This window comes from Lithobates pipiens, unplaced genomic scaffold, assembly GCF_037356315.1.
Source record: "Lithobates pipiens isolate NorthernLeopardFrog02 unplaced genomic scaffold, aLitPip1_a1.2 Scaffold_28, whole genome shotgun sequence".
NCBI lineage: Eukaryota > Metazoa > Chordata > Amphibia > Anura > Ranidae > Lithobates > Lithobates pipiens.
The window spans coordinates 49,270,953-49,294,803 of NW_027507789.1; the positions used below are offsets into that span (position 1 = coordinate 49,270,953).

At 45.1% G+C, this 23,851-nt stretch overlaps 1 protein-coding gene across 2 annotated transcripts in view; it reads left to right on the top strand.

Moving 5' to 3' along the window:
* Positions 1–23,851, top strand: part of LOC143935367 (protein-glutamine gamma-glutamyltransferase 6-like) — a 145,056-nt gene that overhangs the window by 16,376 nt on the left and 104,829 nt on the right. For both annotated transcript variants that reach the window (XM_077459188.1, XM_077459189.1), the window contains exon 2: positions 14,081–14,257. In XM_077459188.1, the coding sequence (XP_077315314.1) occupies positions 14,081–14,257 (177 nt within the window). The remainder of the gene's footprint in view (positions 1–14,080; positions 14,258–23,851) is intronic.

Below are 23,851 nucleotides of genomic sequence, written 5' to 3' on the forward strand. Positions count from 1 at the left end.
TTTCAAAATATAATCAAAATATAGTAAATTCAAATATAAAATTCCCACAGATAGATATAGGATTCCTAAATGGTAATAATAATTAATCCTATATTCAATTTAACCAGAAGGAGTATACAGAAGCAAGATAATATGGAACATCTAATACTAAACTCATTGGAATAATTAAAAATTAGAGATAAAACAATTTAAATCAAAATCAACATTGTGGCCTAATGGCGTTAAGGTGCATAGTTCATGGATCCACCGAGATTCTGCCTGACTGATCTTAATAATTTTATTAATTATTGTGATAAGACAGGCGGACAAGGGAGGAGCGATTGTCATACAATCGAAGAAAGATTACAATGAAGAACTAAATAACCAACTGAGCGATGAGAATACTTACCAAAAATTATTAAGCAATCCAACGATGCGATATAAAAAAGAATTAGCTAAAATTATACATAAGGGATCAGAAAAGGGATTCTTGAATAAGAAGGAGGCAAAATATTTGCTGCCTAATGTATGCAGAATACCAGTAATATACACGATCCCGAAAATACACAAAGACGAGAAAAAAACCCCGGGTAGACCCATAGTAAATGGGATCAACTCAGTTTGTGCCAGACTTGGCGAATATGTTGACTTCTTCCTGCAGCCTGTCGTGAGAAAAACAAAAGCTTACCTGAGAGATACAAAACACCTCATACAATTATTGAAGGATATTAATTTGGATGAAGGACCTGTGTATCTGATAACAGCAGATGTTGCTTCACTATACACAATTATCAACCATGAAGAAGCAATACAAGCAACTAAATGGGGCTTGAGAAACCTCAGTAGTTTGAAATGCAAACAAAGACGATTTTTGGTAGAGTGTTTGCGTTTTGGATTAGAGTCAAATTATTTTTGGTTCAACAATACCTATTATAAGCAAATTTGTGGGATCGCTATGGGCGCAAAATTTGCACCAAGTGTAGCTAATTTATACATGGCCAAATGGGAAGAAGAAACCTTATATAATGATATGCCTCAGCAATTAATACAGACGCTTCATTGATGATTTGATTATGATTTGGGCAGGAGATAAAGAAAGCCTAGAGGAATTTTGTTTTAAACTAAACATGAATAATAAAAATATTAAATTGACGTGGGAAATAAGCACTGAAAAAATTAATTTTTTAGATCTAGTTATCGAAAAAACTGAAGAGGGACTCAAAACGCATACATATTTTAAATCTGTTGATAGGAATAGTTATCTCCCCTTGGATAGTTGTCATCATTCTAGATGGCTAGAAAATATTCCAAGGGGGCAATTAATAAGATTGAGGCGTAATTGCTCTGACGATTCGATATTCCTCCAACAGGCAAAAGCGATTGGTGAGAGGTTTATCCAAAAGGGATATCAAACCCAAGTTATCAAAGAGAAAATTGATACTGTATTACAACTCGATAGAAATAAATTAATACAGGACAATGTTAGAAAGGAAGAGCAAAATGAGTTTATCCCTCTAATTATGGATTACAATATTCAGTTTAGACAAATTGAAAGAATTATTATTAAATATTGGGAGATCATTAGAACTGACCGCCATCTCTGTAAGATTCTCCCAAAAAAAAAACAAGTTCATTTATAGGCGACCTCCTAGTTTAAGAGATTGTTTAGCAAAGAATGTATTGGATCCCCCCAAGAGGTTTTTTTCCTTCTTTGAAGGTAAAGGATACTTTCCCTGTAAAAAATGCTACGCATGTAGACATACTATGGAAAATAAAAAGAAAAAAATCGCATTTTTCATCAGTTGTTACTGGAAAAGAATATACTATTAATGATTGTATCACATGTCGTAGCGAGGGTGTGGTATACCTCCTGGAATGCCCATGCCGTATTCAATATGTGGGAAGGACCAAAAGGGAATTGTGGAAACGGTTAAGGGAGCACGTTCAGAATATAAAAAAGGGCTTTGATAAGCACAGTCTCTCAAGACACTATGCGAAATATCATAAAAAAGATCCATCCTCATTAAAGATCTGTGCGATAGAAAAATATAAACCCCATTGGAGGGGGGATAATAAAATTATTAAGATCAGTCAGGCAGAATCTCGGTGGATCCATGAACTATGCACCTTAACGCCATTAGGCTACAATGTTGATTTTGATTTAAATTTTTTTCTAATTTTTAATTATTCCAATGAGTTTAGTATTAGATGTTCCGTATTATCTTGCTTCTGTATACTCCTTCTGGTTAAATTGAATATAGGATTAATTATTATTATCATTCAGGAATCCTGTATCTATCTGTGGGAATTTTGAAATTTTTACTGAGGTAAATGAAGTAATTTTATTAATAGTTTTTAATGAATTTACTATATTTTGATTATATTTTTAAAGTATTTTTATATATTTATTTTTAACATTTTTCCTATCTTTTTAACATTTAAATCGATTGTTTATATATTAATGGATTAATTGATTCATCAATTGGCCATTAGAAGGCCTTCGTAGTATATTTTTGGCCATATGCATTATTGAAGTTCATTATTTTCCACAAGATGGCTATATGAATTCATCTTTGAGATGGTGAAATGCTATTCTATGCATTGATGTTGTAATTTTATTTCTATCCACAAGATGGCCACAGTGGGCTTTCCTCCTTTTTAGGATATGGATTGGACTGTTAAAGTGTTGTTTTTTAGGGATATAATGTAGTAATGAGATTGTTTAATTTGTATGTGTACTAATTTTTGAAATAAGTTAAACTTTTAATATAACTTGAAGGCAGAGCAAGAGACCTGTCTATATGCGAGAGTTGGGTCCGCGCCGCTGCCGTGTAATTAATGCGACAGCCGCGCTGACCATATATAAAGAATAGAGACACCTCACTCCTATACCCTTTGAGAAAGTCATGTGATACGTGACGCAACGTGTCAGGGAGGAGTCTAAGGTGTCGAGCGGCACTTCCGGTCGTGGCTGAGACCGGAAGCATCGGTATTTACATCTGTTTTTCGTTATGTCAATGTAAGTGTGGATATTTTATTTAATAAAAGAGGTTTTTATGATACTACACATTGGCGGCCCCCTCCCTTGCTCTTTTATATATCCGGAGTGCTGTTAGTGGAAGATCATAGTCTGGGTCCCGGAGGCACACTGACAAGAGGTGGATGATTCCCCTACCCACTACTCTTTAAGCGGCATCTGGTCCTTTCAGGACCTTTCTTTGAGGTGAGAGGCTGGGGGAAACGAGGGGTGCATGTTGAGCACTGAAGCCTAAAGGAGGAAATAGATTGCACATTATCCATTCACACTGCACAGTCTAATACTAGCTGTTTTGGACGGATTGCACATTACTGGAGTGGACTTTGTTTCACACAATTCACTGGATTTATACTATATTTTACATACTGTTTTGTCTTGATTTTTTTTCAATTTAAATTTTTATATGCATAATTTTTCTGTGGTTTGCACCATTTGCATGGACTTATTTTTTGGATGCAATTTTTAGTAATTTGGTTGCACTTTATTACGGTTTCATATTCTCTTGCACCTTATTACGGATATTGTATGCACCTTTATTATCGGCATTATTTGCACATTTGTTTGCACTGTATTGCGTTATTTGCACAGTTGTTTGCACTGTATTGCGTTATTTGCACATTTGCTTGCACTGTATTGTGTTATTTATGACTATTAAATAGACACAGGTAGTTTCACCATAGATAGCGCCACATAAAATCCCCCCTTTATATTTTGTGTTTGAGTGTAGAGAGCACTTTATTATGTGAGCGGCTTTCTAAGAAAAATATTTTTTATTTGGTCCCGTCTGGCTAGGTTGTGCGCAACAGTATTTACTTACTTTGTACATCCTATGTGTTGTCAAAAGAACTAAGGTCAAAACAGCACGGAAGTCCACTGTTGGTATTGGAGATTAACGGCCTCTTTTGACGCAAGGGTCGGGGGCTAAGCGGCTGGTGGGGAACCTGACAAGTAAAACCAATGAGAAGCTGTTGGAGGCAACTTGAGTAATAAAGTGTAGGACTAGACCCCTTCTGTGTATTCGAGTGAGAAGAGGTTGCAGAATAAGCCCTGACTGGTGGACTGAGCAACTTATGCGGACTCCCTAAGACTTTCCTTCCCATTGGAATTTTGGGCTGACATATATCAGTAGTAGTCAGACAAAAATCAGGGGGAAAACAGGGAAAACGGGGAAAAAGCTATCGCCAGTAGCAAGTCAGGGAGGCATTCAACGTTATATGGGAAATAACACCAGCAGATGCACAGGGTAGCCCCAAGTTAGGAGTACCACAGAGATCGGGCCTAAGCAGACAGAAGATTCTTGAAGACAGCAAAGGGGAAGGCCAACGGGATGAAGGCAGGGGGGTCAAAAGATTTAGGGGATTGCCCACGAAGCAGTACTAATCTTCAGGAGGGGAGAGAGGAGACAAGAGTAGCAGAAGAGGAATCTAAAGGGGAAAGAAACATGCAACTTGTATCTCAGGAAGAAACCCCATTAATAAAGGAGATGCTCGCAGAGATGTTTGCAAAAATGGAAGCATCTCTAAAATCAGAAATATTGGGGGTAAGGGCAGACATAGGTCTGGTCCTAGAGAGGGTAGAGGAGATAGAGGAAAGACTTGACACCCAAGAACAAAGGCTTGAGGAAATTACAGAACAGGTCACATCCCTACAGAAAGCGAATAGAGACCTCCAGTATAGATTAGAGGACCAAGGGAACCGGAGTAGGAGGAAGAATGTATGCATCAAAGGTCTCCCAGAGAAATATGGTACCGCAGAATTAAGCAATATAGTTCAACAGCTATTTAACCCGCTGTTAGACAGAGATCCTACAGAAATTCTAAAAGCAGAGTACATAGGATCACACGACAGCTAGCATTAAGGTCAGAAAGCCCAAGAGATATGATAGCGAGGTTCCACTACGTTGAAGAGAAAGTGCAAATAATGGGGAAAATAAGGACACTCCCCGGGGTATCTTACGAGGGCGTTGAACTGCAGGTGTACTCAGACCTGATGTTAGGACCTGGGCTTGAACCTGGGACCTCTGATGTGCCTGGCAGGGACTCTGCTTGCTGAGCCACCTGGAATGCTGGACAGCTCCTTGGACAGCTCCTTGGATAATTCCTTGAATGATCTTGTCTTGAATCTTGTTTGCCTTGAACCTTGAACCCTTTGCTCCTCCCATGAACTTCCTGACTTTGTGGTTGACCTTCCTCTTTCAAAAGGGATGACCACCATTCTGGTAGTCGTTGACCATCTCACTAAGATGGATCATTTTATTCCAGTTAAAGGGACCCTCCGCCAAACATACTGCTGAGGTAATGGTTAGAGAAGTTTTTAAACTTCATGGAATTCCTGATGATGTGGTTAGTCTGACAGAGGGGTACAGTTTACCTCAACATTTTGGAGAAGTTTTTGCTCAGCTTTGGGTGTAACAGTTAATCTGTCCTCGGCTTTTCATCTGCAGTCTAATGGTCAGACCGAGAGGACCAATCAAACTCTGGAGCAATACCTTCAATGTTTCGTGAGTTATCTTCAGGATGACTGGGTAGACTACCTTCCTACGGCAGAGTTTGCTTATAATAACTCTAAACATAGCTCCAATTCCCAAAGCCCATTTTTCTTAAACACCGGGTATCATCCAGTTTTTATTCCTGATCTCCCCATCTCAACTTCAATTCCTGCTGTTACCAATAGACTAACTTCATTACATGAGATCCAGGAGAAATTGACTGATACATTGAAGGAGGCGCAGGAATATTACAAGAAGGCTGCTGACAGACATCGTAGGTCTATTCCGACAAGTAGGTGAGAAAGTTTGGTTATCTACCAAAAATGTAAAAGTTCAAGTTCCATGTGCTAAGTTGGGCCAAAAGTTTATGGGACCTTTTGAGATTTCTGCTCAAATCAACCCAGTCACTTTTCGCCTAAAACTTCCTGACAATATGAAGATTCACCCTGTGTTTCATATATCGCTACTCAAACCATTTCATGAAAATACTTTTTCTGGAAGAATTTATCCTCCTCCTCCACCTGTTGAGGTACAGGGTGAAGAAGAATTTGTGGTGGAAAAAATTCTTGACTCCAGGACCTCTAGGAACAAATTGCAATATTTGGTTCAATGGGAAGGATATGGGCCAGAAGAAAATTCTTGGGAGCCTGAAAAGAATGTTCATGCCCCTAGATCAGTGATGGCGGACCTTGGCACCCCAGATGTTTTGGAACTACATTTCCCATGATGCTCTGGCACGCTGCAGTGTAGTGCAGCATCATGGGAAATGTAGTTCCAAAACATCTGGAGTGCCAAGGTTCGCCATCACTGCCCTAGATCAACAAGGGAATTCCACCAGAGGTTTCTGAGGAAACCTGGCCCTAAGATGTCCAGGGGATATCCTGGGAGGAGGGGAGTTCTGTTATGACCTGGGCTTGAACCTGGGACCTCTGGTGTGCCTGGCAGTGACTCTGCTTACTGAGCCACCTGGAATGCTGGACAGCGCCTTGGACAATTCCTTGAATGATCTTGTCTTGAATCTTGTTTGCCTTGAACCTTGAACCCTTTGCTCCTCCCACGAACTTCCTGAATTAAGCCATGTCTCTGCACTTCCTGGTTGCCAGAATATTGTGCCTTCACCAGCCAATATCTTGCTCCTGTCTCTCCTGCTGCCGACTGTATCCTCGCTATCATTCGTTACCGACATTTGGCTTGTTCCTGGACTACGCTTCTGCTGAATCCCAACCTGCAACTATTTGTTACCAGACCCCGGCTTGCTCACCTCCTGGTGGGGCTATCCTGAGGACCGCGACCTGGCACTAACATGCAGCAAAGCCCATCTCCACCTTCTGGAGCTCTGGTGAATACCGGTTAGTGCTTGGACCCCGCACCTCAGGTGAACCCGTGTCATCAGCCAGGGTGACCTGTGTGAATACCTGCTCTGCTGCTATAGCTACTGGCCTCTGAGCCTGACTCCAGACCATGACACCTGGCAACAGAGACGCTAACGAGAAGGAGATTATTAAAACCCCTCACGGAACGGATGGTATCTGCAGGGATATCATACCAATGGGGCTTCCCAGCTTGTTTGAGAGGAAAAAAAGATGGGCGCTCTGGGGTCCTGCGCTTTCCAGAGGACCTGAGGGGATTCTGTGAATGCCTAGATATCCCCCCACCCACACTACCTGCATGGGGAGAGGAAGGGGGAGTTAGGCCCACCCAAAGAAAATCAAGATGGAAGATAGGGAGGGGAGCAGAGATAAGCGAGGAGAAAGAGATAAAATAGCACTAGGGAGCTGACAAAATAGGGAGTAGCGTGGAGGGGAACTGAGGGTTAAGTGGTGAGGGAATGGGGGGGGGCTGGGGGTAGGGAGGGTTGGCCAAGGGTGGGAGCCCCCAGGTAATTATGGAGAGAAGGTGACATCAGGAAGAGGCTCGCCTAACCCATAAACTCAACAAAAAAGGGGGGACTCTGGCCAAGCTAATTAGGTGTGTTGTTGCAGAGAGGGTGAAGAATCATAAGGGGGAGTGGGTGCAGTCCCTTAGCTAGGTGCCTTCTGGGTCAGTCCACGCAGGCCTGTGAACTTCCTGAGTAATAATCCATGGTAGCAGTTAATATGATTATGTATAATGTCAGGGGATTAAATACAAAAGGAAAAAAATAATGAACTTCAATTTTTGGGTGCGAATGTAGTATGTTTACAGGAGACGTATATTACGCACGTCTCAGGGATCAAACTAGCCTAATTTCAATTTCCATTATGGTTTTATGGAGACACGCCATCAGCACACTGATTGTGGCAGGGGACTTGAATTGGATATTTGACTCAAGGTTAGATACTTCAGGGGGAGAAACTCGAGTGTCGGAGAAGAGGCAAAGAGCAGTCAAGAAAGCTCTGGCCAATTAGCAGCTACAAGACTCATGGAGGATCACCCACTTAAAAGAACGGGACTACCCACTACTCTGCGGACCATAATTCTTTCTCCAGATTAGATTATATTTTAATAGAACACCAACTAGTGACAAATCTTAAAAAGGCAAAAATTTAATCCACTACCCTGTCAGACCATGCCCCAGTAGAAATACAGTTAGAGGCACAAGGAGATAGGGGAGTGGGGAGAACTTGGAACTAAATTACTCACTCGTTCAGGACCAAGAAGTGATCAGCAAGATTGAGTAGGAGCTGACGATTTTTTTTTAGTTAAATGATATGGCAGAAATCCCCAGAGCTACCCTCTGGGAAACACATAAAGTGGTCATAAGAGGGATCCTGATTGGGATTGGAGCAGGGAAAAAGAAGGAGAGGGAGAAAAAGAAAGTCCAGCTATATAGGGAGATTCAGGAATTAGAGCAAAAAACTAGACCCAAGGGGATCCGGGAAAGACAAGAGCTGACAGCTAAAAAAAGCGAGTTAGAGGAGTGCGTAGAACAGGAGAGGAAGTCAGAATTTCATAATATAAACAAGGACAGATATCAGTGGGGGAATAGGTCAGGCAAATGGATGGCGAGAAGAGTGAAGGAACATAAAAACAGGACCTTCATCCCAATGGTAAGGGATAGAAGGGGGAGATGCGATTCACTACACCGGAAATCGTGGAAAATTTTCATGCTTACTATAGCGCTCTTTGTAATATAAGCCCGAGGGGCGGAGATAGTGTTGAACGGAATCAAGCAATAGGGTAGTACTTACGGGGCCTGGACTTCCCCAGAAGGGGGAGAAGGAAGAGATGGAGGCTTTAGAGGCTCCTGTATCAATAGAGGAAGTTAAGAGAGCAATAAAAAATACAGCCCTCGGGGGAAGTCCGGGACCCGATGGATACTCCATTATGTATTACAAGAAGTTTTTGAGGTTTTTATCCCCCAAATTGTGTGAGTATTTTAATGTAATTGGAGTAGGGGAGAGCTTCCAGGAGGAGGCACTTCTCGCTCATATTACCTTAATACTGAAAGAAGGTAAGGACCCGGCAGCTCAGGAGAGTTATTGACCAATCTCTTTATTAAGACATAAAGATCTTTGCTAAAATAATGGCAGATAGGTTAAAAGTGTTTCTCCTGAAATGGTTACATACGGACCAGGTGGGGTTTGTTCAAGGGCGGGAGGGGAGAGACAATTCCCTGAAGTCCATGTTTTTGATCCGGGAAGCCACCAGGAGGGGTACCCCCACAGTACTTATGGCAGTAGATGCCGAAAAGGCTTTTGACAGAGTCGATTGGGAGTTTATGTATGAGACGTTGAAGTATCTGGGGTTAGGTGAGAGGATGATGGGATGGATTAAGTCTCTTTACACCCATCCGACGGCCAGAATTCGAGTTAAAGTGGTTGTAAACCCTTACAAACCACTTTGACCTACAGGTAAGCCTAAATTAAGGCTTACCTGTAGGTCCAAGAAATATCTCCTAAACCTATACGATTTAGGAGATATTTACAAAAAGACAGCCACCGCTGTCTATGGCGCATGCGCCGTAGACAGCGGCACGCAGGCGCACTGGGCAGGCCGCAGATCGCGGTGATATTCTGCGAGTGTTAACTCCCGTGCGCATGCGCGGGAGTGACGCCATCGCTGCTCCAGCGAATCACAGCGCTGGAGCAGCGAGACCCGGAAGTCACTCCGGGATCCGTGGCAGTGACGGACATGAAGACAGAGGACCGCTTCGGGGGCTTCGTTCTCAGGTAAGTTATTCATAATGAGCTAGTATGCTATGCATACTAGCTCATTATGCCTTTGCCTTGCAGGTTTCTTTTTTTTTTTTTCACCCATGGGTTTACAACCACTTTAATGGCTCCCTGTCTCGCCCCCTGGAATTGTTCAATGGGACGAAACAGGGATGCCCACTCTCTCCACTTCTATTTATAATCACTTTGGAGCCCCTTCTGGTGGCAATCCGGAAGAATCAGGATATTCAGGGCATTCAGGTCATCGGGAGAGAATATAAAGCGGCTGTGTTTGCAGACGATTTATTACTTTACATAACCAACCCTAGAATAAATATTCCGATATTCCTTAAAGAGCTAGAACAGTATGGGTGACTATCGAATTTTAAAATAAATATGTCCAAGTCAGAGATCTTGAACTTGGCGGAAGCAGAGCGGAGAGCAATCTCGGCCCATCTCCCGTTCAAGTGGAGTGAAAGAGAATTGAGTTACTTGGGCATAAAATAGCCCGCCCAAATGGTCAATCTTTACAAGCTTATTATATACCTCTTCTCAATAAAATTAAAAGCCATCTCAAGAGCATGCAGTATAAAGCACTCACATGGATGAGTAAGGTAAATGCAATTAAAATGTTTATATTACCCATAGCCATTTACACATTTCAAATGGTCCCAGTCCCTCTCACTCAGAGCTATTTTAGTAAATTAAAATCTTTAGTAGTGAAGTTTATTTGGGCTTGTAAAAGCCCACGTATCGCTTATAATATCTTAGTGAAAGATAGAGGAGGAGTAGAATTACCAGACTTTAAAAAATACTACGAAGCAATAGCGATCTCTAGATTAATTGACTGGCTCCACAATAAGAAAGAGAAAAACTGGGTGGAGCTGGAAAGCACGTTTAGTATGACGGATATAGGTAAGATGATATGGATACCACCTCAGCTTCGGGAATTAGGAGTAAGTACCAGCACTTTAACAAGGAACACACTTAAAATTTGGGATAGTATAAATAATGCCACGTACACACGATCAGACTATCCGGCAGACTTAGTCTGGTGGACAAACCAGCGTAAAGTCCACCGGACTTTCCGAAAAAGCGGACCTGCCCACACACAACTGGACTTTTCCGGCAGACTATGTCCTCCAGACTTACTTACATACTTTTCAAAATGAACAGACTTGCCCACACATGGCAACAGGTAGCCAGGATTAGCAAAGGAAGTCAATGTCGCCACCTTCGGCGGCTCGATTGACACGTCGCTGGCCCCATTACCTGGTATGGACTTAAAGGGGAAGCCCTACGCTGAAAAAATGCCCAAGGTCCATATAAGACCCTTATCCGAGCACGCAGCCTGGCCGGTCAGGAAAGGGGGTGGGGACGAGCGAGCGCCCCCCTCCTGAGCTGTACCAGGCCACGTGCCCTCAACATGGGGGGGTGCTTTGGGGAAGGGGGGCCCTGCGGCCCCCCCACCCCAAAGCACCTTGTCCCCATGTTGATGAGGTACAAGGGCCTCTTCCCGACAACCCTGGCCATTGGTTGTCGGGGTCTGCGGGCAGGGGGTCTTATTGGAATCTGGGAGCCCCTTTAATAAGGGGGTCTCCAGATATCGGCCCCCCACCCATGTGAATGAGTATGGGGTACAATGTAAAAAAAACACCACACAAGGGTTTAAAATAATTTATTGCACAGCTCCAGGGGTCTTCTGCTGACTTCGGGGGTCTTGTCCCCCTCTTCGGTTCTTCTTACTGGGCCTCCGCTTTCTTTCTTTAGCTCTTTTACTAGCAGTGGCCCGGTCTTCTGTTGCCGCCGCCACCTCTTCTTCCGACTTCGGGAGTCTTGTCCCCCTCATTGGTTCTTCTCGCCGGGCCTCTGCTCCTTCTTCCAGCTCTTTTAATGTCACCGCTGTCGCCGCCGCCTTCTCTTTTCTTCTTCTTTTCTCTTCTTCTTCCTTGAGATGTTGACTCGTCGCTGTCTCTGGTCGTAATGACAGGGACTTGTTGCGCAGCGACTTATATAGGGACAATGGGCGGGTCACCTGGTGATATCCCCGCCCATTATGATGTCACAGTCCCAGCATAATTCTCCACTTATGTCACTATTACAGTGGTGTGAAAAAGTGTTTGCCCCCTTCCTCATTTCCTGTTCCTTTGCATGTTTGTTACACTTAAGTGTTTCGGAACATCAAACCAATTTAAACAATAGTCAAGGACAACACAAGTAAACACAAAATGCAATTTGTAAATGAAGGTGTTTATTATTAAAGGTGAAAAAAAATCCAAACCATCATGGCCCTGTGTGAAAAAGTGATTGCCCCCCTTGTTAAAACATACTATAACTGTGGTTGTCCACACCTGAGTTCAATTTCTCTAGCCACACCCAGGCCTGATTATTGCCACACCTGTTCACAATCAAGGCATCACTTAAATAGGAGCTGCTTGACACAGTAAGGTCCACCAGAAGATCCTTAAAAGCTACACATCATGCCGAGACCCAAAGAAATTCAGGAACAATTGAGAAAGAAAGTAATTGAGATCTATCAGTCTGGAAAGGGTTATAAAGCCATTTCCAAAGCTTTGGGAATCCAGCGAACCACAGTGAGAGCCATTATCCACAAATGGCGAAGACATGGAACAGTGGTGAACCTTCCCAGGAGTGGCCGGCCGCCCAAAATTACCCCAAGAGCGCAGCGACGACTCATCCAAGAGGTCACAAAAGACCCCACAACAACGTCCAAGGAACTGCAGGCCTCACTTGCCTCAGTTAAGGTCAGCGTTCATGCCTCCACCATCAGGAAAAGACTGGGCAAAAATGGCCTGCATGGCAGAGTTCCAAGGAGAAAACCACTGCTGAGCAAAAAGAACATCAAAGCTTGTCTCAATTTCTCCACAACACATCTTGATGATCCCCAAGACTTTTGGGACAACATTCTGTGGACTGATGAGACAAAAGTGGAACTCTTTGGAAGGTGTGTGTCCAAGTATATCTGGCGTAGAAGGAACACTGCATTTCATAAAAAGAACATTATACCAACAGTAAAATATGGTGGTGGTAGTGTGATGGTCTGGGGCTGTTTTGCTGCTTCAGGACCTGGAAGACTTGCCGTGATAAAAGGAACTATGAATTCTGCTGTCTACCAAGAGATCCTGAAGGAGAATGTCCGACCATCTGTTCGTGTACTCAAGCTGAAACGAACTTGGGTTCTGCAGCAGGACAATGATCCTAAACACACCAGCAAGTCCACCACCGAATGGCTGAAGAAAAACAAAATGAAGACTTTGGAGTGGCCTAGCCAAAGTCCTGACCTGAATCCTATTGAGATGTTGTGGTATGACCTTAAAAAGGCCGTTCATGCTCGAAAACCCTCTAATGTAACTGAATTAGGACAATTCTGCAAAGATGAGTGGGCCAAAATTCCTCCAGGACGCTGTAAAAGCCTCATTGCACGTTATCGCAAACGCTTGGTTGCAGTTGTTGCTGCTAAGGGTGGCCCAACCAGTTATTAGGTTTAGGGGGCAATCACTTTTTCACACAGGGCCATGATGGTTTGGATTTTTTTTCACCTTTAATAATAAACACCTTCATTTACAAATTGCATTTTGTGTTTACTTGTGTTGTCCTTGACTATTGTTTAAATTGGTTTGATGTTCCGAAACACTTAAGTGTGACAAACATGCAAAGGAACAGGAAATGAGGAAGGGGGCAAACACTTTTTCACACCACTGTAGATACACAATATTAGATAGCACAAGGTTTACCACAGCCACTATGAGGTATGTCACATCTGAGACCATTAGAGAAATTATTGAAATCATCTCAAAGTCTTGTCAGAAGAATATCAAAAATATATAAAATACTTAGAGAGGAGGCAGACCATGGGTATCCTGCCTATCTTGAAAAATGGGAAAGGGAGATAGGCCCATTAAGAAATGACAATCATAGGAATAAAATAATTAGAATGACCCACTTAATACCAAAAGACTTACAAACGATTGAAATGTCCTATAAGCTATTAGCTAGGTGATATATGATTCCTCATCACTGGAAAACCCAGCAGGTTCCGACAATAAAAGAATGGGTTAGGAGGGTCGAGTGGATTAGAGTCATGGAAGAGTCAATACACACGATGGAGGAAACGAAAGGAAAATATCAAAAGATTTGGAAACAATGGCATATATTTATGAAAACGGAGAGATATTCTTTGATGTTAGAGGGTACACCGGACAGAGAGGGAGGGGAGTGAGATAAGGAGAGAGGCTGAGGGGTAGGTTTTTTTTTTTTTGGGATAGGGGAGGGGTGGGAAAAGTTATATCAAATGTATGCTAAGCATAGCTGATTAAGAAATGTATGTAAAAGAAAGACATTTGTACAATTGTTTTATAAAATAAAATAAAGAATATATAAAAAAAAGATAAGATGTTAAATGTTGCCATATATTTCCTTTAGACATGCTGTATGTGAAAAGTGTTGATCTTCATACGGCAAAGAACAAGCTTGACCACCGCACCAGTGCCTATATCTCCAATCAGCTCATTGTGAGAAGAGGACAAGCCTTTCAGATGACTCTCTCTCTCAACAGAGCCCTGAAAAATGGTGACAGTGTTACCTTTGATGTTGAAACAGGTAAGACATTTTGGAATTCAAATGCAGAGAACATTATTAGTTAATATGCATGAGACAAATTACAAACCACTACATAAAAATTAAAATAATCAATAGTAATACTGTTCCATTCATCATATGCCATTTATTTTCATAAAATACAACACATATGCATGTATTTTTGATTAGGCAAAATGTTTTTTACCTTAATGCATTCTCTTCTGACTCAACTACAAGGCCATAAGCTTTATCTCTGGTGACAAATAGGGCTTACACGACCTGGTGATCTATTTTATCCCTTGAATCAATTCAGACACTTTAACTCGATGAATAAACTCACTGTTGAGGAGATAGATGATGAAGGCTTTCAAATGTTCCCTTTAATAAAATATATTCATAAGTAGAAAAATATTAGTGTTGTTAGCCACATGGAAAGATGTGTACATGAAGGCAGCATACTGAGTAATGAACCAGAGAGAGGGAAGAGGAGGGGATATATAGATGAACAGTGGGGGAGAGGGTTCAGCTTAGACAAGAAAGCACAGATCAATTAAAAAAACAAATAGTGTAATACAGATGAAATGACAATAAATCACATAGTGTAACACGATACTTATTTCATAACCTTAAACATATATATATATATTGTGAGGGGTTAGCTCGGCAGCGGGTGTGTGTGACCCCCTGGATGGGTTCACAACACAAAATCAGGCACAGCAGACAGCGTTGTAGGTGCAAAAAACAAAAGATGTGGTTTATTTATGCTACATGCAGTGATACATATAACAGCCAAACAAAAAATAAAACATGAAAATAAATCCTGGTCAGCTTGACCTCTAACTACACACTTAGATTCCCTGTCTAACAACTGAGTGCAGCCTTGTGCTGCACCAGTCCCTGTCTCTGTTGTAGAGGTTTGCCACACAGGCGTTAACTCACTGCACAGAACAGATATCACACTCCCCAGTCTATACAACACAAAACTGGTTACAGGATGGAGCATCTCCCTAAGCATGCTGGGGTTTTTTGTAGAGGTCTTAATGAGCCCCCTTACTTCAGCTGGGCTCATTAACTCTTCCCCTCTAATTGTAAAAGTCTGCATAAAGCCTGAATCTAGGGCACACATATTTCCCATCCTGGATACAACCAGGTGACTTTACCTGCGTGCTGCCACATACCCCCCCCTCTTGTTTCAACCTTGGGGTTGTAACACAAGCAGTCAGACACGCATGTATCCGAGACAAAGCATCCACATTCCCCATTTTAACACCAGGGCGATGCTTAACTGTAAAGTTAAATTCTTGTAGGGCCAGGAACCACCTATTTACCCTTCTATTGGTCTCTTTGTTCTGAGCCATTCACTTTAAAGGAGCGTGATCAGTCACCAGGTCAAAGTGCCTACCTAGCAGATAGTACCGAAGGGAATCTAGAGCCCACTTCACTGCTAAACATTCCTTCTCAATCGTGGCGTAATTTACCTCATGGGACTTCAACTTCCTGCTGAGGTAAATTACTGGGTGCTCTTCCCCGTTCCAGACCTGGGATAACACTGCTCCTAACCCAACGTCTGATGCATCAGTTTGCACAACAAAGTCCTTAGAGAAGTCTGGCGAGTACAACACTGGCTGGCTACATAAGGCTGTTTTTAAGGACTGAAATGCTTCTTCAGCCTCTGGGGACCATTTAACCATGACAGACTCTTTCCCTTTTGTCAGGTTGGTGAGGGGCACAGCCTGAGAAGCAAAATGGGGAATAAATCGTCGATAATAGCCAGCGATTCCCAGAAAGGCTCGTACCTGTTTCTTGCTGTTGGGACGTGGCCAACTCTGTATGGCCTCGACTTTATTGACTTGGGGTTTTATCACCCCCCTCCCAATAGTGTACCCAAGATATTTGGCCTCCTCCTGTCCAATGGTACACTTCTTTGGATTGGCCGTAAACCCAGCTTCCCGGATAGAGTCTAGGACTGCTTGTACTTTCGGCAAATGTGAGACCCAGTCTGTGCTATGGATAATCACATCATCCAGGTAAGCTGCAGCATATTTCTGATGGGGCCTCAGAATCTTATCCATTTTCCGCTGGAATGTTGCCGGTGCATTCTGTAACCCAAACGGCATTCTCTTATATTGGAATGCCCCATCTGGGGTTACAAACGCAGTTTTCTCCTTGGCCGACTTGGCCAGGGGAATTTGCCAATACCCTTTGGTGAGATCAAGAGTTGTCATATTTATCGGGCTGTTCCCAGCCGGTCAATCAACTCATCTATACGCGGCATGGGGTAGGTGTCAAATTTTGTAACTTTATTTAATTGTCGAAAATCGTTACAAAACCGCCAGCTCCCATCAGGTTTGGGCACTAGTACGATAGGACTGGACCAGTCACTCTGGGACTCCTCTATCACACCCAATTCCAACATCCTTTGAACCTCCCCACGTATTGCCTCCCGTCGGGCCTCTGGTATTCTATAAGGTTTTAGTTTTACCCTTTCTCCTGGCGGGTGATAATGTCATGCTCTACGCCAGATGTTTGTCCCGGAAGCTCAGAGAAAATCTCTTTGTTACGAAGTACAAACTCTTTAACCTCCTGTTGTTGGGGTTTCGATAAGGTGTCTGCTATTCCAACCTCAGGAACTAAGCAATCAGGCTGTACTTGTGACAAAGTCTCTGCGACTAGGGATTCCCTATCCCTCCAGGCTTTTAGCAGATTGACGTGATAGATCTGCTCCGGCTTTCGCCTTCCTGGCTGTCTAACCCTGTAGTTCACCTCACTAATTTTTTCAATTACTTCATATGGACCTTGCCATTTGGCCAGAAATTTGCTTTCAACCGTAGGGACTAGCACCAAGACCCTATCCCCCGGGGAAAAAGTAAGGGTCTTGGAACCACGGCTGTACACTCTCTGCTGTGCTAACTGCGCTTGGGTTAAATGTTCCTTTACAATTGGCATTACCTGTGCAATTCTATCTTGCATCAGGGCGACATGCTCAATCACACTCCTGTGAGGAGAACTCTCATTTTCCCAAGTTTCCTTGGCGATATCCAGCAGCCCTCTTGGGTGTCTCCCATAGAGCAACATCGAAGGGTGAGAAAACCGTAGAGGATTGGGGTACCTCCCTAATGGCAAACATTAGATAGGGTATTAGACAGTCCCAATTCTTTCCATCTCTATCCACCACCTTCTTTAACATTTGTTTAAGGGTTTTGTTGAATCTTTAACCAACCCATCTGTTTGGGGGTGATACACAGATGTACGCAATTGCGTCACTTTGTACAACTTGCATAATTCTTTCATAACCCGGGACATAAAGGGTGTACCTTGGTCCGTAAGCAGTTCCTTACAAATACCCATGCGGCTAAAAACAAGAGATAGCTCTTTGGCTATGGTTTTGGCCGAGGTATTTCGGAGAGGAATTGCTTCCGGATAACGGGTGGCATAGTCTAATATAACCAAAATGTACTGATGCCCCCTGGCGGACTTCATTATTGGACCTACCAAATCCATTGCGATCCTTTCAAAGGGGACCTCAATGATAGGAAGAGGTACCAGCGGGTTACGGAAATGTGGCATAGGTGCCGACTTCTGACACACAGGGCAGGAGGAACAATAATTTTCTATTTCCTTCATGACCCCAGGCCAATAGAATCTCTGCAATACCCTCTCTCTGGTTTTCTCTGTCCCCAGATGACCTCCCAGAATGTGCCCATGAGCCAATTCTAACACCAACTTCCTGTAAGGTTTGGGCACTACAAGTTGCTCAATGGTTTCTTCTGCCCTTTGAGCCACTCGATACAGCAGGTCCCTTTCCATAGTGAAGTAAGGATAAGGGCAAGTCTTATCTGGGTTCACTAACTCGCCATCTATTTTCACCACATTTTCCCGTGCCTTTATTAGGGTGGGGTCTTTTAACTGTTCTGTGGCAAAATTTTCCCTGTGAACCTCAAGATCCGAAAACTCCACAGACGGCATGTTTTCATCTGAGGATGTTGGCTCCTCCCCAGTTTCTCGAGTTTCCCCCGCCAATACCGACAAGGGAAATTCAGGAGAGTCCTCACCACTCCCAGAGGAATTCTGGTCATCTTCCTGGTTTATAGGGGCACCAGTGGGGGGCTCAGGACAATCCCAGAGTTCCCAGAATTTTGGAAAATCCCTTCCCACAATAGCATCATGTGGTAAGTGAGACACTAACCCCACCTGATGAGAGAGGTTACCTTTGGGGGTCTCAAAAAACACTGAAGTTACAGGATACTCTCGGGTGTCCCCATGCACACAAATAACAGCCACCCTGTTCTTCCCAGAGACCTCTGTAGTAACTAATTCAGCTTTTATCAATGTTACCAGGCTACCTGAATCCAGCAACACATCAATATTTCTACCATTAATACACATTTTACATAAATGTTTCTCAGGTCCCCGAATGGCAGTGCATGCAACTGTCGCAAACAGCGACTGACGTTTCTCCCTTATAAAGTCACATTGCATAGGCTCATCCACAATGGGGCAATTGGCTGCAATATGTCCCTCTTGCCGGCAGCGGTAGCAAATAATCTTTTTCGCTGTCTCTTGCAGCATGGGCTTCCTGGGCTGCTCCCGCCAGACCTTAGGTAGAACTCCCACCCTCTCACTCTCTCCACCCTCACCCCTTGGAGTCATCTTACCCGCCACTGGGGATGATCTGGTCTTAGGGTGGAAAGTCCGTGAGTCCCTGGAAGAGGTGGTCAGGTTCTCTGTAGCCAAGTACCTCTCAACCAGATCCACAAGTTTATCTGCATTTTCTGGGTCTCCATGGCTTACCCATTTTTGGATGGCAGTAGGAAGAGCTCTCAGGAAACGATCCATAACAACACGTTCCACAATGTTTGGTGCGGTCAAAGTCTCTGGCTGCAGCCACTTCCTGCTCAGGTGAATGAGATCATACATTTGAGACCTGGGGGGTTTTCCAACCTGAAAAGTCCAATTATGCACACGCTGAGCCCGGACGGCCAAGGTGACACCCAGCCGTGCCAATATTTCTGTTTTTAGCACCACATAGTTTTTTGCTTGGTCAGGCTCTAGGTCATAATAAGCTTTCTGCGATTCCCCAGTTAACAGAAGGGCCACCAGTCCAGCCCATTGCTCCTTAGGCCACTTTTCCCTTTCAGCAGTCCTTTCAAATGTGGTCAAAAACACCTCCGGATCATCCTCTCCAGTCATTTTTGTCAATAAACGGCTCACACCAAAGGATGCGGTATTATTGTAACCACTTGCTTCATTGGTCTGCGGACATTGCTGTATTAATGTCTCTATTTTCTGTTGAAAACTCTGCTCTTGCTTCTGCAACAGGTCTATAAAGCGGGCTTCAGATTGCTGCTGTGTAGGGATGAGCTTCGTGTTCGAGTCGAACGTACGTTCGACTCGAACATTGGCTGTTCGTCCGTTCGGCGAAATCCGAACATTTTGGTCCGTTCGCGTCAAATTCGTGTGGCGCTCACGGCCCACAATGCACTGCGATGGCGCAGTGCATTGCTGGCTCATGATTGGCCAAGCATGCACTGTGACCCCGCATGCTTGGCCAATCGCAGCACCAGCAGCGAGGAGAGCCATGATTGGCCACAGGCAGGATGCCTGTGGCCAATCATAGCTCAGGCTGTGTAGTGCACGCCCCACACTATATAAGGAAGCAGTGGGTGTTCTGTGTACCTTCAACACAGTACACACCGATCGTTTTCGGCCGATTTTCTATCTTTCTGTTGTGTAGTGGTATTTGTCTGTGTGCCCTGACAGCAGTATATATTCACCTCACCTATATAGCTAGTGATCTATCTTTTATAATAGAGCTTGCAGTCAGTAGTGTTAGGAGATAGTGCGTGCTGTCTGCGTGCTCTGTACCCAATACATACCGCTATATCCACCTACATAGCTGTTCTCTATTTGAGACCACTTGTAATCTGCAGGAGTTATTGGAAGTTGTGTGTGCCTCCAGCACAGCACAGTATACATCTGTATATACCCCTTTATCTCTGGTGTTCTCTGGTTATTGTCTGCGTGCCCTGACCACAGTATACACCGCTATATTCACCTCACCTATATAGCTAGTAGTAGTGATCTATCTTTTATAATAGAGCTTGCAGTCAGTAGTGTTAGGAGATACATCTATATATATACAGTATACATCTGTATATACCCCTTTATCTCTGGTGTTCTATAATAAAGGCATCTGCAGGAGTTAGTGGGTGTTGTGTGCCTCCAGCACAATATACACTACCCAACTGCTGTTTTACCCAACTCCCTTCAGGCCATTACCATGTCTGGAAGGCCAGCAAGGAGAGGCAGACAGGCGCGAGCCGATAAAAGAGGGCAAGCAGGCTCTGTGTCTACTGACAACAGTGCTGGTCGTGGACGCGGTGCATTGTCATCAGCACGTGGCCATGGGACATGCTTGTCCTTCTTTTCGGCAGCTGGACACGTTGAACCGCAACATGCCGACGACTTGGTAGAGTGGATGACCAAGCCCTCTTCATCCTCCTCATCCTCTCTCACCCAGTCTCAGGGTAGTAGCAAAGCAGCTGCCAACGCATCGTCTTCCCTCCTCTCAATGTCATCATCAGTGACTCCTTCCCTAGACCCACCACGTCCTCCTGAGGAGTCTCCTGAACTCTTTGAGCACAGTGTTGGGTACATGCTCCAGGAGGATGCCCAGTGTTTTGTGGGCTCTGATGATGACACTCAGCTAGAGGAAGGCAGTAGCGTGAGCGCAGAGAGAGGGGATACTCAAGAAGGACAGCAATCTGGCAGTCATGTTCCACAAGCTGCAGCATACTGCCAGGTTTGCTACAGTGATGAAGAGGGAGGGGATGATGAGGGCACTGACTCCACGTGGGTGCCTGGAAGGAGGGAGGAGGAGGAGGAGGAGGAGGCACATGTCCAACGAGGCAGGATGCCCTCCGGGGGCCAGCTTAGGGGCAGCACACCGACTGAATCACACCGCAGAGCTCCGCCTGTGCAGAGCGCTGCCTCTGCGCGTTATTCTAAAAGTTCTTTGGTGTGGGCCTTTTTTGAGACGAGTGCATCAGATCGCACCGCTGCTATTTGCAACATATGTCTCAAGCGTATCTCACGTGGCCAAAACATCAGCCGCTTGGGCACCACATGCTTGACCAGACATATGTTGACCTGCCATGCAGCTCGTTGGCAAGCGTACCTCAAAGACCCACACCAAAGAACAAAGCGGACCTCTCCTTGCTCCTCATCAGCTGGCATCTCCAACCCCACTAGACCTTCAGTCCTCTCTGAAACCTGCTCTGAGAGGAATGAAGGTGTAGAATTAGGTGTGTCACAGCCAAGTGCTTCCGGGAACTCTGCTAGCGGTACACCCACGTCTGATTATAGCAGGCAAATGTCCCTGCCCCAGCTGCTGGACCGGCGGAAGAAGTTCACTCCCAGCCATCCGCATGCCCAGCGGTTGAATGCTAGCTTGGCTAAATTGCTAGCACTTCAACTGCTGCCTTTTCAGTTGGTAGACTCGGCCCCCTTCCGTGAGTTTGTACAATGTGCGGTTCCTCAGTGGCAGGTCCCCAAAGGGCGAAGGCGATTCCGGCTCTCTACCGGCATGTGGAAGGCAATGTCCTTGCCTCGCTGTACAGGGCGGTCAGCGGTAAGGTGCATATTACCGCTGACTCATGGTCCAGCAGGCATGGACAGGGACGTTACCTGTCTTTCACGGCCCATTGGGTCACTCTTCTGGCAGCTGGGAAGAATGCAGGACAAGGTGCAGTAGTGTTGGAGGTTGTTCCGCCACCACGCCTCCAAAATGCTACTATTGGTTGTGACACACCTCTCTCCTCCACCCCCTCCTCTTCTTCTTCCTCCATGGCCTCTTCCAGTGCTCTGTCCTCAGAACCAGCGGTGCTCCGTAGGCGTTCCAGGGGCTACGCAAGTACGCAGGCAAAACGATGCCATGCCGTGCTTGCGCTGGTTTGTTTGGGGGACAGGAGCCACACTGGGGCGGATGTTTTGTAAGCTCTGCAGGGGCAGGCCGAGAGGTGGTTGACGCCACGTCAGCTTAAGCCAGGAATGGTGGTTTGCGACAATGGCACCAACCTCCTCTCCGCCCTCCGACAGGGACAACTGACCCATGTGCCCTGTGTAGCTCACGTCCTTAACCTGGTGGTGCAGCGGTTCTTGGGCAGGTACCCCGGCTTACAGGATGTCCTGAAGCAGGCCAGGAAAGTCTGTGTGCATTTCCGCCGATCATTTAATGCCTGTGCTCGGCTGGCTGAGCTCCAAAAGGAGTTGAACCTGCCCAAGAACCGCCTTATATGTGACATGCCCACCAGATGGAACTCAACATTGGCCATGCTGCAGGGGCTGCACACGCAGCAGAGGGCCATCAATGAGTACCTGTGCGACTACGGCACCAGGACAGGGTCAGGGGAGCTCGGTTTTTTCTCACCACGCCAGTGGGGCATGATTAGGGATGCATGCACTGTCCTGTCACCGTTTGAGGAGGCCACAAGGATGGTGAGCAGTGACAGTGCATGCATCAGTGACACTGTACCTCTTGTCCACCTCTTGGAGCATACGCTGCGTGGAATAATGGACAGGGCACTTGAGGCAGAACAGAGGCAGGAAGAGGAGGACTTCCTTGCCTCTCAAGGCCCCCTTTATCCAGACAGTGTTCCTGCTGTGCCACCCATCACACAGGAAGAGGATGAGGAGGAGGAAGAGGAGGAGGAGGATCAGCATGGAGGTGGAGGCTGGCACTCAGCATCAGCATCAGCAGCAGCAGCAGCAGTCTTGTAGGGATGATTTACAGTCCCAAGAAACACGTGGACTTGTATGTGGCTGGGAGGAGGTAGCTGCAGATCATGTTGTCTTTAGTGACCCAGAGGACTCCGGACCGAATGCCTCAGCTAACCTACGCTGCATGGCCTCCCTGATCCTGCAAAGCCTGCGGAAGGATCCTCTTATTCTTCGGATCAAGGAGAGGGACCATTACTGGCTGGCCACTCTCCTTGATCCACGGTACAAGGGTAAGGTTGCCGACCTTATCTTGCCATCGCAGAGGGAGCAGAGGATGAGACATCTCCGGGAGGCCTTGCAGAAAGGTCTGTGCAACGCGTTCCCAGAGACTGGAAGGTTACAAACTCCTGGTCCTGGACAACGTGTTGCTGAGGCATCGGTCAGAAGGAGCGGTGGAGAAGGTGGCCGTCTGACTGATGCTTTCAGACAATTTTTTAGTCCGCAGCCCCAAGGTATGATCGGTTCCAGCACCCATCGCCAGCGTCTGATTTACATGGTGCAGGAATACCTAGGGGCAAGGTCAGACTTGGACACCTTTCCCACCGAAAATCCTCTGGCTTACTGGGTCTTGAGGATGGATCACTGGCCAGAGCTTGCACAGTATGCAATTGAGCTACTGGCCTGTCCTGCATCCAGCGTTCTTTCGGAACGCACCTTCAGTGCTGCTGGTGGCTTTGTTACCGATCACAGGGTGCGCCTGTCCACCGAATCAGTTGATCGACTGACCTTCATCAAGATGAATCAGTCTTGGATCACCCACAGCTACCAAGCACCTGAAGCTGATGTAACCGAATAATTTTTTTGGAAATACCACATCCCTTCAAGACTGCCTATGCT